The 16454-nt window shown below is 47.4% G+C and overlaps 1 protein-coding gene across 1 annotated transcript in view; it reads left to right on the top strand.

The window, feature by feature from the left end:
* Window positions 1–16454, top strand: part of RAB8A (RAB8A, member RAS oncogene family) — a 65303-nt gene that overhangs the window by 14866 nt on the left and 33983 nt on the right. Inside the window, exon 2 of the mRNA XM_075337838.1 lies at window positions 9795–9855. Coding sequence (XP_075193953.1) covers window positions 9795–9855 — 61 coding nt within the window. The remainder of the gene's footprint in view (window positions 1–9794; window positions 9856–16454) is intronic.

The following is a 16454-nucleotide window of genomic DNA, read 5'->3' as shown; positions in this document are numbered from 1 at the left end:
GATCCTGGCGTGCTGCTCCCCACTCTGCCACACACCCCTCCCCTACTCTGCCGTTCAGCCCCCGTCCCACTCTGCCGTTCAGCTCTCCTCCCACCGCCGCTCACCCCCCCCTCCCCACATGTACTCACCTCGGGCCTCCGTCTGCTGCTCATACTGTGATCGCTGACAGGACGTCCTGTCGGGGGCGCAGGTCTCAGGTGAGTGCATGTGGCTGGGAGCGGTGATCTGCAGCCTGAGTGGCACTGCACTACGGATCACGCCTTTTCACTGCATGTCACCTCGGACCTCCGACCCTGGCCGGCAGCACAGTATATGGGGGTGCGGGATACAGTGAGGCATAGGGAGGGAGCCGGCCAGCAGCGGGGCCTAGGGAGGGAGCCGGCCAGCAGCGGGGCCTAGGGAGGGAGCCGGCCAGCAGCGGGGCCTAGGGAGGGAGCCGGCCAGCAGCGGGGCCTAGGGAGGGAGCCGGCCAGCAGCGGGGCCTATGGAGGGAGCCGGCCAGCAGCGGGGCCTATGGAGGGAGCCGGCCAGCAGCGGGGCCTATGGAGGGAGCCGGCCAGCAGTGGGGCCTAGGGAGGGAGCCGGCCAGCAGCGGGGCCTAGGGAGGGAGCCGGCCAGCAGCGGGGCCTAGGGAGGGAGCCGGCCAGCAGCGGGGCCTAGGGAGGGAGCCGGCCAGCAGCGGGGCCTAGGGAGGGAGCCGGCCAGCAGCGGGGCCTAGGGATGGAGCCGGCCAGCAGCGGGGCCTAGGGATGGAGCCGGCCAGCAGCGGGGCCTAGGGATGGAGCCGGCCAGCAGCGGGGCCTAGGGAGGGAGCCGGCCAGCAGCGGGGCCTAGGGAGACAGTGTAGCACTATGCAGCTGTCCTCAGTGACACTTAAGACATATTATAATCACATTGCTGCCAACAACAAAATGGCTCTACACTGTAATCCTAAACTTCATTCTTTCTTATCCTGTTGGAAACACCCAGATTGGGAGGGGGAGGTGACATCACACACAGGAGAGCAGATTCTGCCCACTTTACTGCAGCTGTAATGTGAGCTAGTTCTACAGTACGATTTCAGCAGCTGCTCCCCCTAGTGTTTAAGAGTGGAAAATATAAAATTTTTAATTTTTTTTTTTTTTTTTACGACACCTTCCCTTTAAGAGTTCTCAACTATAAACCACTATGGTAGACCCTGTGTGTTTTTAAGACTGTAGCTTTTTCAGCATTAGGCTATGTGCGCATTAGAAAAGTGATTTTCTTCAAGAAAATTTCTTGAGAAACTTCTGGGAGTTGAAGATTACCGCACCTGTGGTAAAAAAACGCACCAAAAAACGCATGAGTTTTTCCCGCATTTTTTCCGCAGGTTGGTCCCTGCGTTTTTGTTTATGCTGTAACTGCAATAAATAATATAGGTAATAGATAGATAATCGATAGACAGACAGATAATGGATAGAGGGAAAGATGGATAGATGAATAGATAGATAGATAGATAGATGAGGAAGACCTATATAATGTCCTACCTCCCTGCATTTTCTAAGCTGGCACCCTTTAGTGACTTTCATGGGGCACTAAAGGGTGCCTAGCCTTGTATTTAGCCATAAAATAAATAAATTTAAAAAAACAAAAACGACATGCGGTCCCCCTATCTTTTGTAGCCAGCGAGGGTAAAGCAGACGGCTGCAGCCTGCAAACCACAGCTGGCAGCTTCACCTTGGCTGGTAATCCAAAACAGAGGGCACCCCACGCTGTTATTTTACATTAAATAAATAATTTAAAACAAAAAACGTGGGGTCCCCCCCCCAAATTGGATCACCAGCCAAAGTAAAGCGGACAGCTGTGGTCTGGTATTCTCAGACTAGGGAGGTCCACTGTTATTGGACACTCCCCAGCCTAAAAATAGCAGGCTGCAGCAGCCCCAGAAGTGAGCGCATCCATTAGACGTGCCAATCCTGGCGCTTCGCCCCAACTCATCCTGTTGCCCTGGTGCGTTGGCAAACGAGGTAATATATGGGGTTGATGCTAGATGTGTAATGTCACCTGGCATCAAGCCCTGGGGTTTGTGATGTCACGCATCTATCAGACACCCGACATCACCAACCCAGTCAGTAAGAAATAAAAAATAGACAACAAAAAAAGTTTTATTTGAAAAAACACTCCCCAAAACATTCCCTCTTTCACCAATTTATTGAACAGAACAATCAATTCCACGTCTGGCGTAATCCAATAAAGGGGGGGGGTCCCACGGCGACCCATACCATAGTCACTGTCCCAGTCAATGAAAAACAGAATGTTCCCCATTGGCTGGGAGAGCAATGCAGTGACCTGAGCTAACATCAATAGCCCAGGTCACTGCAGGGGATGACGAGCGCTGCTGTCAGGAGGATAGATGAGATCATTACCTGCTGTGATCATCTCCTGCACTGCTGACGTCAGCGCTGTCACTGACTTCTATGCCCACTGCGTTGTCAGCAGTATCGCGAGAGCCCGTGACGTCACCGTTAGTGATAGTCTCAGGCTGCTCATGAGACGGGCATAGACAGCAGTGACCTCGGTGATGTCAGGAAGCAGGAGATCGTCACAGTAGGTAATGATCTCATCTCACCTCCTGACAGCAGCGCTCGGCATCCCTGCGGCTGCACGCACTGCTGTGTGTCAGTGTCTGCCTGCGCTGCAGGGTGACAAGCTGCTGATACTGCGAGCAGACACTGACACACTGCAGGGCGGGCAGCCACGGGGCTGGAGCGGGACAGAGACTGCACGGGCACCTGGAGGTCACACGGAAGCGCTTCTGTGCGGCGTCCAGGGAGTGTGACGTGTGTGTTTACTCTGCTCCGCTTCCTCTTCTGTCATAATGACATCACTTCCTGCAAAACTGCAGGCAGTGATGAGCATTACCGCAGGTAAACCGCGGCTATACCGGGGGTATACCGCACATCATTTGCTACCTGCGGTATACCCCCGGTATTTCGCGATTACATTACAGTGAATGGAGTGAAATACCGGGGGTATACCTCAGCTACCTGCGGAAAAGAAGTGACATGCACATTTTCTCAAGAAAATCTTCACAAAGAATTTTCTTGTGAAAAAAAAAAAGCAGCGTGCGCACAGCTAATTTTTTTCCCATAGGTTTTGCTGGGAAATGTCTGCAGGAAGATTTGAAACCTTTCTCAAGAAATTTCCGCAGCAAAACCGCGGGTAACAACGCCTAGTGCGCACAGGGCCTTAGACAGCATTAATAAGTGTGCTCCATTCTGCATTAATAGTTTACATTTACACAAGTCAGCAGAGAAATACATGAATTCCCATTGTCAGATTCCTGCTAAAAGCTCAGAAATAGAAGAAAATGACTGGATAAAAGTGATTTCTGCTTGTTTTCTGCTGCTGAAGTTGAATGCTGAGTCAATACAAGAAATGTTTGTGCTGCTGTATCTAGGAGCTGCCTAAAGTAATGACACCCTGATAGCAGCAGTGTGTCATTTTCCAATAGTTGTGATAAAGTCCCTGCTTCAGGTGCAGCGTGAGCGAGGAATCCCTTTGCATACCTGCTGCTTAAGTCAATCTGTCAGAAGGATGAGCCCTCCTAAGCCGTCTATATGAGTATGTAGGTCATAGGAAGATGAATAAAATGTTACCTTAATGGCTGCAATCCAATGTCTTAATCCAGAGAAATCCACATTTTTCTTACATGTAAATGAGTTGTTAAGATTGCTGGGAAATCTTCCAGAACTTGATTAAACTAGAATCTTGCAGCAGATTTTTGCTATATACCGTATTTTTCGTTTCATAAGACGCATCTGATTATAAGACGCACCCATAATTTGGAGGGAAAAAAAGGTAAAAAAAAATATGGGGTCCATTTATAATCTGGTGGTGTCTTACCAAGGAGGGGGGCCTGCAGAGGAGCGGGGGTCACAGGAGGCAGGGGCGGTACTGGAGTACTGTAAGTAGTATAGAGGGGGCCCCAGATACTCACTGCGGGTGCTGCTGTGTGCGGGGCACGCGACACCGCTCTGCTCTGTGCGGGGCTGGTGATGGAGCAGCCGAGCAGGACGGGGAGCAGCCGAGCAGGACGGCGAGCAGCCATGCATCGAGCAGCCGAGCAGGACGGAGAGCAGCTGTGCGCCGAGCAGCCGAGCAGGACGGAGCAGCCGTCCACCGAACAGAAAAGTGCACAGAGGCTCCAAACAGAACCGAGCGGCGCTGCCCGATGCACAGAACAGCGTCGCACAGACTAGCAGCGCCAACAGCACAGTGCATTGCTCGGAGCATCTCCTTGCCTCCTTTGACCTCTCTGCACAACCCCCGGTAAGCTATATTCGGATTTTAAGACACACCCCTCATTTTCCTCCCAAAGTTTTGGGAGGAAAAGTGTGTCTTATAATCCGAAAAATACGGTAATCTGAGAGCGGTATGTGTAGATGCCAGCGATGTATCACTGATTGGTCTTCTTAGTGTAGTTTTTGAAAGAATCCTTGTTTTCCCTGCTGTACATGTAGCAGTGATCAGAATATTGGACTATGCATAACCCCGCCCACACCACTGATTGGCAGCTTCCTGTGTATGCTGTGAATTGTCAGCAAGCTGCCATTCAGTGGTGAGGTTACACAGATTAGCTGGACTGACTTGCACATGAGATCTAGTCCTCTACTGACAATAGCCTGCTGATAAAACTATAGCACACGGTCTGATATAGTCATGGCCGAAAGTGTTGGAACCCTTGAGACTGTTACTTTATTTTCTGTATTTCTTCGAGAAAATGATTGCAATTATACCTGTTTTGTCATAAACCTGTTTATTTCCTTTCTGTGTATTGAAACAACACAAAAACAAAACAGAGAAAAAAAAGGCAAATTGGACATAATTTCACACAACTCCAAAAATGGGCCGGGCAACATTGTTGGCACCTTTCCAAAATTGTGGGTAAACAACTTTGTTTCAAGGATGTAATGCTCATTCAGACTCCTCTATGGAAGTAATAGGTGTGGGCAATATGAAAATCACACCTGAAACCAGATATAAAGGGAGAAGTTGACTCAATCTTTGCATTTTGTGTCTCTTTGTGCCACACTAAGCATGGAGAACAGAAAGAGAAGTGCACTGTCCGAGTCCTTGAGAGACATTTTAAAAATATTATCAATCTTAAGGTTACAAGTCCATTTCCAGAGATATTAATGTTCCTTATCTGCGGTGCATAACATAATCAAGACGTTTACAACCCATGCCACTGTAGCTAATCTCCCTGGATATGGACGGCAGAGAAAAATTGATGAAAGGTTGCAATGCAGGATAGTGGATAAGCAGCCCCAATCAAGTTCCAAAGAAATACAAGCTGTCTCAGGCTCATGGTGCATCAGTGTCAGTGTGAACTATCCATCAACATTTGAATGAAATGAAACGCTATGGCAGGAGACCAGGAGGACCCCACTGCTGACAGAGATATAAAAAAGCTACAGTGTAATTACCCAAAATGGACATGAGTAAGCCAAAATCCTTCTGGGAAAGTGTCTTGTGGACCGATGAGACCAAGATAGAGCTTTTTGGTAAAGCACATCATTCTACTGTTTACCGAAAATGGAATTAGGTCTACAAAAAAGGAACACTGAACCTCCACCATATGTGACTGTAGCTACTAAGATATTTTGGGGTTGATTTGCTGCCTCTGGCACTGGGTGCCTTGACTTGGACATCATAAAATCTGAAGATTACCCAAGAACTTTGGGTTGCAATGTAGTGCACAGTGTCAGAAAGCTTGGTTGTGTCCTAGGTCATGGGTCTTCCAGGAGGACCATGACCTCAAACATACTTCAAGGAGCACCCAGAAATGGATGGAAACTAGCGCTGGAAAGTTCTGAAGTGGCCAGCAATGAGTCTAGAGCTAAATCCTATTGAACACCTGTGGAGAGATCTTAAAATTGTAGTTAGGAGAAGGGAGCCTTCAAATATGAGAGACCTGGAGCAGTTTACAAAAGAAGAGGGGTCCAAAGTTCCAATTGAGAGGTGCCAGAAGATTGTTGATGGAAATAAGAAGCAATTGATTGCAGTTATTTATTCCAAAGGGTGTGCAACCAAATATTAAGTTGAGGGTGCCAACAATTTTGCCCAGCCCATTATTGAAGTGAAATTATGCCCAATTTTTTATTTTTGTGTTCCAATACACACAAAGGAAATAAACTTGTATAACAAAACGTGTATTTGCAGTAAATTCTGGGTGAAATAGTTCATTTCCTGGAACATGTGTAAGGGTGCCAACAATTTCGGCCATGATTGTAAACGTCATATCCCTGGAATTAGAATCTCTTGCCCTATATTATACTGCTCGCAGATTAAGTAGCAAAAACCTTCTGAGCGATTCCCTTTAACTCCTTCCCGACATTTGATGGACTGGTATGTACTATTTTATTGTGAGTTCCCATAAACTAGACTTATTGGCATGCCATGGTAATCGTGCGGGCACAGAAACTGTGCCTGCATGATCACCGCCGGGAGCTCGGCTTAAGTGAAAATGGGGATTTACACGCCACGACATCGCTAACGAGATGTCGTTGGGGTCACGGAATTCGAGACTCACATTCGGCCTCGACCGCTAACGAGCAAAAATACCTAATCGTTGATCGTTGACTCGTCGTTCAACTCCCAAATATCATTGCTGGTGCAGGCGCAGGTTGTTTGTCGTTCCTGAGGCAGCACACATCGCTACGTGTGACACCCCAGGAACGACGAACAACACCGTACCTGCGTCCTCTGGCAACGAGGTGGGCGTGACTTTCTGCGGCTGCTCTCCGCCCCTCCACTTCTATTGGACGCCTGCCGTGTGACGTCGCTGTGACGCCGCACGAACCGCCCCCTTAGAAAAGAGGCTATTTGCCGGCCACAGCGACGTCGTTAGGCAGGTAAGTTTGTGTGACGGGTACTAGCGATATTGTGCGCCACGGGCAGCGATTTGCCCTTGACGCACAAACGACGGGGGTGGGTGCTTTCATGAGCGACATCGCTAGCGATGTTGCTGCATGTAAAGCAGCCTATAGCCGTGCTCCGACTTTCACAGACAGGGCCAAAGGCCACACCGCTCCCTGACTCTTTATTCCCCTAAATGGCGCAATCAATAGAGATTGCAGCATTTTATGAGCCTGGGTGAGAGAGTGGGCTCCCTCTACCACCCAATTGGGACCCTGCGATGTGATCACAAGGTTCTGATCATTGGCAACCTCTGGGGGCCAGCCAACAATGGATAAGCTGTTAGACTATGCCAGGAGCATGGTCTAAGAGGATTTTTTTCAGTGCAGCACTGGCAGGTATAATCTGTTGTAATGCTTGTGCATAATATTGTGGCTGTTACAAGCACGTGTTGGCTGACTAACTTAGCCGCCGTACAGGAAAGATGAGGCTCAGTTTGCGAGAATGACGGATGATGAACATAGTTAAAAAATTGCAAAATGTTTACATTTATTGTCAAATTTTTGATATTTTCAGAAATAAACACAAATAATATCGACCAAAATTTACCACTAACATGAAGTACAATGTATCACGAAAAAAACAAATATTGAAACGTTCCAGAGTTATTAGCTTGTAAAGTACCACTGCTAACAATTGTAAAATTTTGGCCTGGTCAGGCAGGTGCAGACAGGCTTGTAGGTAAAGGGGTTAAATGAACAGGGGCATTTCTAGTGTGAGCCGTGATCACTGACGGTCTACTCTCAGAATTTGACATGTGGCGCAAATGTAATGTGGGCAAACGCATTTGCTCCAGACATAGAACCAACCTTAATAACCTATATGTACTGTATGCTCCAGTAGTTTTCTGCATTCTATAAAAGCGATGACGTTGTGTGTTCTGTATCTATAAATCAATGATATACAGTGATGTAAGAAAGTGTTTGCTTTCCTTCCTTCCTGATTTCTTCTTTGGCATCCAGGTCCTGACGCAGCAAAACAGTCCCAGACGTCACACTACCACCACCATATTTTACTGTTTGTAGGATGTTCCTTTTCTGAAATGCTGTGTTACTTCTGTGCCAGATGTAATGGGACATACACCTTCCAAAGAGCTCAACTTTTAGTCTTGTCAGTCCTGTGTATTGTCCCAAAAGTTTTTGGGATCATCAAGTTGTTTTCTGGCAAAACTGAGACAAGACTTTATTTTCTTTGTGATCAGCAGTGGATTTCTTCTTGGAACTCTGCCATGCAGGCCAATTTTGTCTAGTCTCATTCTTATGGTGGAGTCATGACCTTAACTGAGGCAAGTGAGGTCTGCAAGTCTTTGGATGTTGTTGTGGGGTCTTTTGTGACCTCTTTGAGTCTTCGCAGTGCGCTTGGCGTCGTTTTGGTTGGTCGGCCACTCCTGGGAAGGTTCACCACTGTTCCATGTTTTCACAATTTGAGGATAATGCCTTTCACTGTTGTTCACTGGAGTCCAAAGCTTTAGATATTGCTTTATAACCTTTTCCAGACTGATAGATATCACTAACTTTGTTTCTTATTTGCTCCTGAATTTCTTTGGATTGCGGCATGATCAGCTTTGGAGGATCTTTTGGTCAACTTCACTTTGTCAGGCAGGTCCTATTTAAGTGATTGCTTTATGGAGAACAGGTGTGGCAGAGGGCCCTGTAGGTTTACATTTTTTAAATAAATAAATAAAGACCTTAATTTATAAACTGCATTTTGGGTTTATTTGTGTTTTATTTTTGTCTAATATTTAAATTTATTTGATGATGTGAAACATTTAAGTGTGACAAACATGCAAAAGAATAAGAAATCAGAATGGGGAAGGGGAAAACCCATTTTCACACCACTGTATGTTGACTGATGACTCGCAAGTCTTTTGTTAAGAAACCCCCATGTTGCCTATTGCTACTAGATTGACAGACAGCAGTGATTGTACAGTATGGGACTGGGTTAGTCGTAATGTGCTCTTGTCAGGAGAGGAGGAGGAGGAACAAATATGCAGAATTCCAAGAAAACCTGCTTTATGTTGAGAGGTCTACTAGAGCTGACATGTTGGAGGAGCCGGCTGGTCCTTCTCAGTATAACACCAGTAGTGCAGCTGTGTATTCCCTTCTGTTCACTCAGTTAGAATCCAACCCACTTTATTTTCCTGACCTTTCCCATTTCAGTGCATGGATCCCTATGTAAAATGAGCATGTATTGTACGTATTGGCTGTAAGGCGGCAGAGCCAGTGTGAAAGCCTCCGGACACTTCCTCTCTACTTGCAGAGTCAGCAGGAAGTGTAAAGATGCAACGTGTTCAGCGAGAGCAAGCATCTACTTGTAGGGTTAGGAGACAATGAGGGACTTGTCTGCACGGGAAGACGGGCCTGCTGTGGACCCTTCTTTTTCATGATGTAGGCAATCATGGTTTTTTTCCCTTCTCTATCAAATCATCAGGTTAGCCCTGGGGCCATAAGAGGAGTATTGAGTATAAAGCTGGTTCAGCAAGGGTGTCTGTATAAAGGCAGTATGCTACACAATCTCGGCGAGCGTGGAAGCTCTTGTCTCCGTTACGCAGTGCACTTTGTAGAAGAAACCGCTTTGTTCTATGAGAAAACAAAGGGCATAAAGTGCAGAGATTGCTGATATGAAAGGACCCAGGTGGTGCGGGGTAAGGGCGAGCAGAAAATAAACTGTATAGTGTCTTTTAATGTCAAAGTTCACAAGATATGGCAGAATATAAAGGCAGCGTGCCAGATTGCGCACTCCTAGAGAGGAAGTGAAGCCGACTCTGTCATCACAACGTTCTGATGCTGCACCGTGCCCATAGGCACATCTGAATTGTGGCTCCCTTATTAACATTGCCATTGTTTTTTCTACAGGTATAGACTTTAAAATCAGGACAATAGAACTAGATGGCAAGAGGATTAAGCTACAGATATGGTAAGTAACTTTGAACATGCCCTAGCTCTGTGATTCCCCACCTATCCCCAGTAATGGCACATAAAGGGCCAGTGGCCACTGTCATTCCAGGCCATCCCTAGTCCATACTGTACAGTGTGAGAAGGAACAAGTTAATCTGAACCACATCATTATTGGTGGTGCACAAGGGAACCTGTCACCAGTTTTTTGCCCTATAAGCTGCGGCCACCACCACTGGGCTCTTATATACAGCATTCGAGCATGCTGTATGTAAGGGCCCAGGACGCTGTGGAGAACATAAAAAAACACTTTATAATACTCACCTAAACCAGTCGCCGTGGTGGATGTGGCTCAAATGGGCGTCTTCGTCATCCGATGCCGACGCCTCCTCTTTCAGCCATCTTTGTCCTCCATCTTCTGTAGCCGTGGTGCATGACGCGTCCAACGTCATCTACACTCGCCAGCATTCAGGTCCTGAGCGGGCGCTCTTTAACCTGTCCTGAGCAGGGCAGATCAAAGTATTGTAGTGCGCCTGTGCGGGACCTCAATGCCGGCGAGTGTGTATGACGTAGGACGTGTCATGCACGCAGGCTTCAGAAGGAGGACGAAGATGGCCGAAAGAGGAGGCACCAGCACTGGAGAATAGAGACGCATATATGACCCACTTCCACTGCTGCAACCAGTTTGGGTGAGTATTATAAAGTGATTTTTATGTTGTACACAGCGGCCTGGGCTCTTACATACAGCATGTTAGAATGCTGTATATAATGCGGGCTTTACACGTTACGATCTATCGTGCGATCGCACGAGTGATCGTACCCGCCCCGTCGTTTGTGCGTCATGGGCAAATCGCTGCCCGTGTCGCACAAAGTCGTTAAACCGCCGTCACACGTACTTACCTGCTGAGCGACCTCACTGTGGGCGGCGAACATCCACTTCCTGAAGGTGGGGGGACGTTCGGCGTCACACAACCGCCGGCCAATAGAAGCGGAGGGGCGGAGATGAGTGGGACGTAAACATCCCGCCCACGTCCTTCCTTTCGCATTGCCGGCGGGAGCCGTGGGACGCAGGTAAGCTGTGTTTATCGTTCCCGGGGTGTCACACAGAGCGATGTGTGCTACCCCGGGTACGATGAACAACCGGCGCCATGTTAAATAAACAATTTTTTAAAACTCAGCGACGAGTACACGACTTACGATTTGTGAGCGATTCTGCGTCGCTCTGAGGTGTCACAAAAGACTACGTCGTGAACGATGCCAGATGTGCGTCACGAAAACCGTGACCCCCGACGATGCATCGCACGATAGCTCGTCTCGTGTAAAGCCCGCATAAGAGCCCGGTGGTGGTGGCCGCAGCTTATAGGGCAAAAAACTGGTGACAGGTTCCCTTTTAAAAGACAGTTTTACACACTTTCTTAACGAGATGGTGTTTGTAATGTGATTTCTTGTACTACATAAGATGTAAGGGGTATTCCCATCTATGGGAAAAAAATGACAAGTACATTTGCAATTTACTTGTTGATAATTTTGTTCTTCAGAAAAGGACAAAATATTTATCTTTAATTTTGTTATTGCCTAGGTTACCAGCCACTGCAGCAGTGGCCAAACACACCCAGTGGTTGCAAGCTTGTACGCGCTGCTCTGAAGCTGGCTGGAATGACGGGAGTGAACTCCTAGCTCTTAATCTCAAGCAGCCTCTGTGCCACTCCCCAATGCTACCAACACATTGCTGCCTTTCAGCATCGGAGAGCTCACCATTCATACCAGTGGTGCGATGGTGTACCTCGTCAGAACTGTCACCCAAGCAGGAAGCCAGGAATCAGAAGAAACCCACTTTAAAGGGAATCTGTCACCAGGTTTTTGGCACCTAATCTGAGAGCTGCATAATGTAGAGACCCTGATCGAGCCCACTTTATATCCAGCAGATAATGATTGTGCACATAGCCAAGAACTCTGTAGAGCTCTGCCTGCTGCTGCTGGCCTGTTAAATGCCGCTATCAATGTAGGACGGCTGCAGTTACAGTGCCTGCATAGCTGCGACATGATCGCAGGGTGCTGATGGGTGGGTACGACAGCCAGTGGTCTGCTGAAAAACCTTTGTCTGTCATCACTGCGCTCTGTTTAAAGCCAGCCTGGGGGTATTCTGGGAGTGTGATGTTTACAAAGTATTGCTGTATTTAGTATGATACTAGTGATACTAGTTCAAATCCCCTAAGGGTACGTCCCCAAGATCCAGACATGCTGCATCATAGACACATCGTGTCTTCTCCTGCAGAGACGCAAGTGTTCAGCAGCTGTCATTGCCCGCGATCAGGTGTCTTTCTTTCTTCTCCCTACAGAGAACACTCGCGGCTCTGCAGCATAGATTTACATACTGTGGCTCTGGAAGCTGCACCGTATGTCTGTTTACACTGCAGGAAAAACAAGCACAGCGGGCAGGAGATGCCTATAAATCCATCCACTGTGCCTGTACTGTACAATGCAGCGTTTAGGATGCAGAAATACAGAAAAAATTACAAAAAAAGTTACATCTAATCACCTTTCCTTTCCCCCATTACAGATAAAGTTTACAATTTTTATTTTCAAATACATCACTCCATACATAAAAGTCTGATCTATCAAAACATAGATGAAGTAAGCTGATCAGTAAACACTGTAAAGCTTAAAAAATAAATCAAAATGCCGTAATTATGGTTGTTTTGGTCGCAGCAATGACTCAAGAAAGTGACATAAGAAGCGCATCGTAGCTCTTCCAAATTGGTTTTAAAAAAAAAACCCCAAAAAAACAGTTCAAAAGATTTTTTTTTTTTATTATTTTTTTTTTCGGCCTCTAAGTTGCGGGCACCACCAGTGGGCTCTTATATACACATTCTAACATGCTTTATATAAGAGCCCAGACCACTGTGTAGAACATAAAAAACATTTTATAGATTCACCTAACGGTCGTGCTGCAGTGGATTTGGGTCATATGGGCGTCTCCATTCTCCGGTGCTGGTGCCGCCTCTTTCGGCCATCTTCGTCCTCCTTCTGAAACTTCTGTGCTTGTCACGTCATACACACTCCACAGTCTCGCGCAGGCGCACTACAATACTTTGATCTGCCCTAAGCAGTGGAGATCAAAGTGCACCTGCTCAGGAACTCTATGCTGGCGAGTGTGGATGACGTAGGACGCGTCATGCTCCCCGGCGACTGAAGGCCGACAAAGATGGCCGAAAGAGGCGGCGCTGGCACCTGACAACGGAGACGCCCATCTGACCCAAATCCACTGCAGCGCGACCGTTAGGTGAGCATGATAAAGTGTTTTTTATGTTCTACACAGCGGCTTGGGCTCTTATATACAGCATTCTAACATGCTGTAGATAAGAGCCCAGTGGTGGTGGCCGCAGCCTATAGGCCGAAAAACTGGTGACAGCAGGTTCCCTTCAATGTGTTTTCTTTTTCCAATGTGCAAATTAACTCATTAGAGGACTTGAACTGTAGCGCCACCTATTGGAAGTAGCAATCCTAAAAGTCAATATCGACCCTTTAACCAGGCCTATCATATGACTTAGGATATAAGCCAAACCAAAATCTCAGTTTGCAGGCACATGTTTAGGGTTGTGCCCTCCTCAGTATAAAGAGACCTGATTTGGCTAGGTGAGAGTCTAAGAGATCTAAGGGGTAAGGTTTCTACCTGTGGAGAGTGACATCCACGGCAGTGTTAGTTACGTAGTAGCAGCCTCCGCTCCTATTTTTGTTGGTGCTGTCATGGCTATCTTTTGCTCTTGCCACTTTTTGACAACACCAGCCTTAGCTGAGATACAGAACGTCATTCTATACATGGGGCAGATCATAGACTGTAATCTATATTTATTTTGGGCTGATTTAATTCCCCTTCTCTTTTCCATCGTGCTTTCTGGTATCCCAGCAATAAGTGAGACGTTGTGCACCTTGCTCTGGCGTTGGAGGCACATTCCATTACTATCTCGCTCTGGCGTGCTGCCGGGTCTAGCACCATTATCTGGTATCTCAGACGGGCATGTTCCTAATTGGGCAGGGTGCGCTGTGGCTTTATCTGTGACTAATCGCTGGTCTATCACAGTGAGTAACAATGCTGAAGGCTAGGTGCAGTGATCTGCAGCACAGAAGAGCGGAGACAGATCCTTACCCTTGGGATCCCCTAATACCTTGTTATACATTTTGTGGCACAGTAAACAGGTCTGCATGTCCAGTGCGTGCCTATCTATAAATCTAACCTATAGACATACTGCACGGGTTATGTTCAGCTACGTTTAGTAAATGGCTGGAGCCTAGGGAATAGGAGATGATGAAAGCCACTGTAAACAAGGCTCTTCTGCAGATCAGAGTCTCTGGCTATGGGTTTCTCATTTCTTGAAATTAGGACCAGAGTCCGTTAGCAGGTTTTTGCTATGTAACCTGAGGATAGAATGATGTATGGTCTGAGCGTCTGATTCTAGTGACGTCACTTACTAGACTGCATGTTGCTGGGTTAATACAATTATTGTTTTATCAGCAGAAGATTATCACTATAGGAGGACTAGGTGCCTCCTGCCTTTTTAGTCAACTGCTCTATGTAACTCTGTATCCACCACTGATTAGCAGCTTTCCATCAGTATAAGGAGAGAAAACAGCGATTGTATTAAAATGACAGCCAGCAGTTCAGTAAGTGACTGCTGGAATCAATGTCTCTAGATAACATGGCAAATGCTGGTGACAGATTCCCTTTAGGGTATGTGCACACGTTAATTATTTGCCCCTCATTTCTGCACCTTTTGGCTGGTATATTGCTGCATAAATAGGTGTTTTTTTGCCACATTTTTTTACATGTGTTTTGATAAAGATTTTTTCCCCACTCATTAGTATGATTGAAATTTAGAGCAAAAAATGCCAAACAACTTAATATTCTGCAGATTTAATGTATACATATGAGAAGAAGAAAGAGTCAGTATACTACCTTAATGAAGAAGTTATAGAATTTTATTGACAAATCAAGTAATAGAAACACCAAATAGAGAACAAGGACAGAAGGTGCTGGTGAGGACACAAAGTACAGGAGACATCACCAAGTCGCTAACCACGTGCAAAATCGCATACAGAGGGGTGGGAATAAAGTGCCTATGCAAGATTAGCAGCCATATATGTAGTATTAAAGGGGAATGACAAGATCAATAAAGTGCTGGAGTGCAAAAGTTGTAGCAGCACAGATGAATACCATAAATCACTGCCCCTTTTAAAAGTGCATGTGCAGTGTAAACAGCCACAAAAATATAAGTCAATGACACATACCCCCTTGCCAGCGATAGCGGGTGTATCGCGGGTAACTCCAGGGACCCCAACGGGTGTTTCGCATGGGCTTCTTCAAAAGGGGTCGCAAAGAGAAGTGTTCTTCCCGGGGTATATATACCCATGCTCCCTATTTCTAACTCTGAATGGTGTCAATGGCGGCGCATGCGCGGTCAGCCCCAACGTCGGCCGGAAGCCGTGTCAGCGCTCTAGCACTTTATTGATCTTGTAATTCCCCTTTAATACTACATATATTGCTGCTAAACTTGCATAGGCACTTTATTCCCACCCCTCTATATGCGATTTTTGCACATTGTCAGCGACTGGGTGATATCTCCTGTACTTTGTGTCCTCACCAGCACCTTCTGTTCTGGTTGTTCTGTATTTGATGTTTTTATTACTTGTTATAGAATTTTATTGAAAAATCTTCTTTATTAAGGTAGAGGTGTGGCGCCCCAGCAGCGGATTGAACCGCTCAGATCCGGGGGTGGTGATAGTTCGTGGCTCGAGGGTCTCTGGACCCGGGGGCTTAGGGGCCACACTCAAATGGAAAGGGAGTATTTACAGGGGATTTGGTATATAGTTTGTGACGCCACCCATGGTGTGCGGTAACTGGGAGTACCGCCGCTGCCGTTGGGAGTACCCGGGGTGATGGAGTGGGGCAGCTAGATGATGTTACTCTCCACGGGTAGGGTTAGACCTCGGGACTCTGGTGGGTGATGCGGGGACACAGTGCAGGGGTCAGTCGGGTACTCAGCAATGAAGCAGACGCTAGCAAGAGGGTAAACAAAGTCTCTCAACGCCATTGTCTCTCGAGGGGATCTCGTCCGGGTCCCGTACCCTACAGTGCTGCCGGTGGTCCATAAGCTGCCTCCTGGCACTAAGTTTTAGATTGTCCGTTGTGGCCCGGTAGCTTGGAGCTATCCGGGCTCCGCTCCCCACTATGGCTAAGTGAAGGAGCCTGCTCTCAGGGGCTCACGCTTGGGATTTAAGTGGGCTGCTTGCTAGGAAAGCCCTATCCCCCTCATTGTGCTAGTGCCCCCGATCTTTGAGCTGGTGGGAACAGTCCATAAAGGCCCTGTCCTCCGCATGTTAATTGCCGGGTTGCTTGTAGCTTCTCCCCGACCTAGGGTCCGTGTACACCGACGTGCCTTCGATCCCGGACTGGTGATAGGAGCAGGCTGCTGACTGTCCTCCTTGACGGGTCCCAGGCACCTAGCCCCAATCCCCTGCGACCGGGGGTCCGACTCCTCTAGGTCCAGACCACCGTCTGCGACCTAGTTTACTCCTCCCCTGGGAACTCCAACTCCCAGCTTCCTCAGAGCTCCTCACAGCTCA

The sequence above is a fragment of the Anomaloglossus baeobatrachus genome, chromosome 1 (genome assembly GCF_048569485.1).
Source record: "Anomaloglossus baeobatrachus isolate aAnoBae1 chromosome 1, aAnoBae1.hap1, whole genome shotgun sequence".
NCBI lineage: Eukaryota > Metazoa > Chordata > Amphibia > Anura > Aromobatidae > Anomaloglossus > Anomaloglossus baeobatrachus.
The sequence above is the reverse complement of the archived record's forward strand: the minus strand, read 5'-3'. Positions and strand labels throughout refer to the sequence as shown.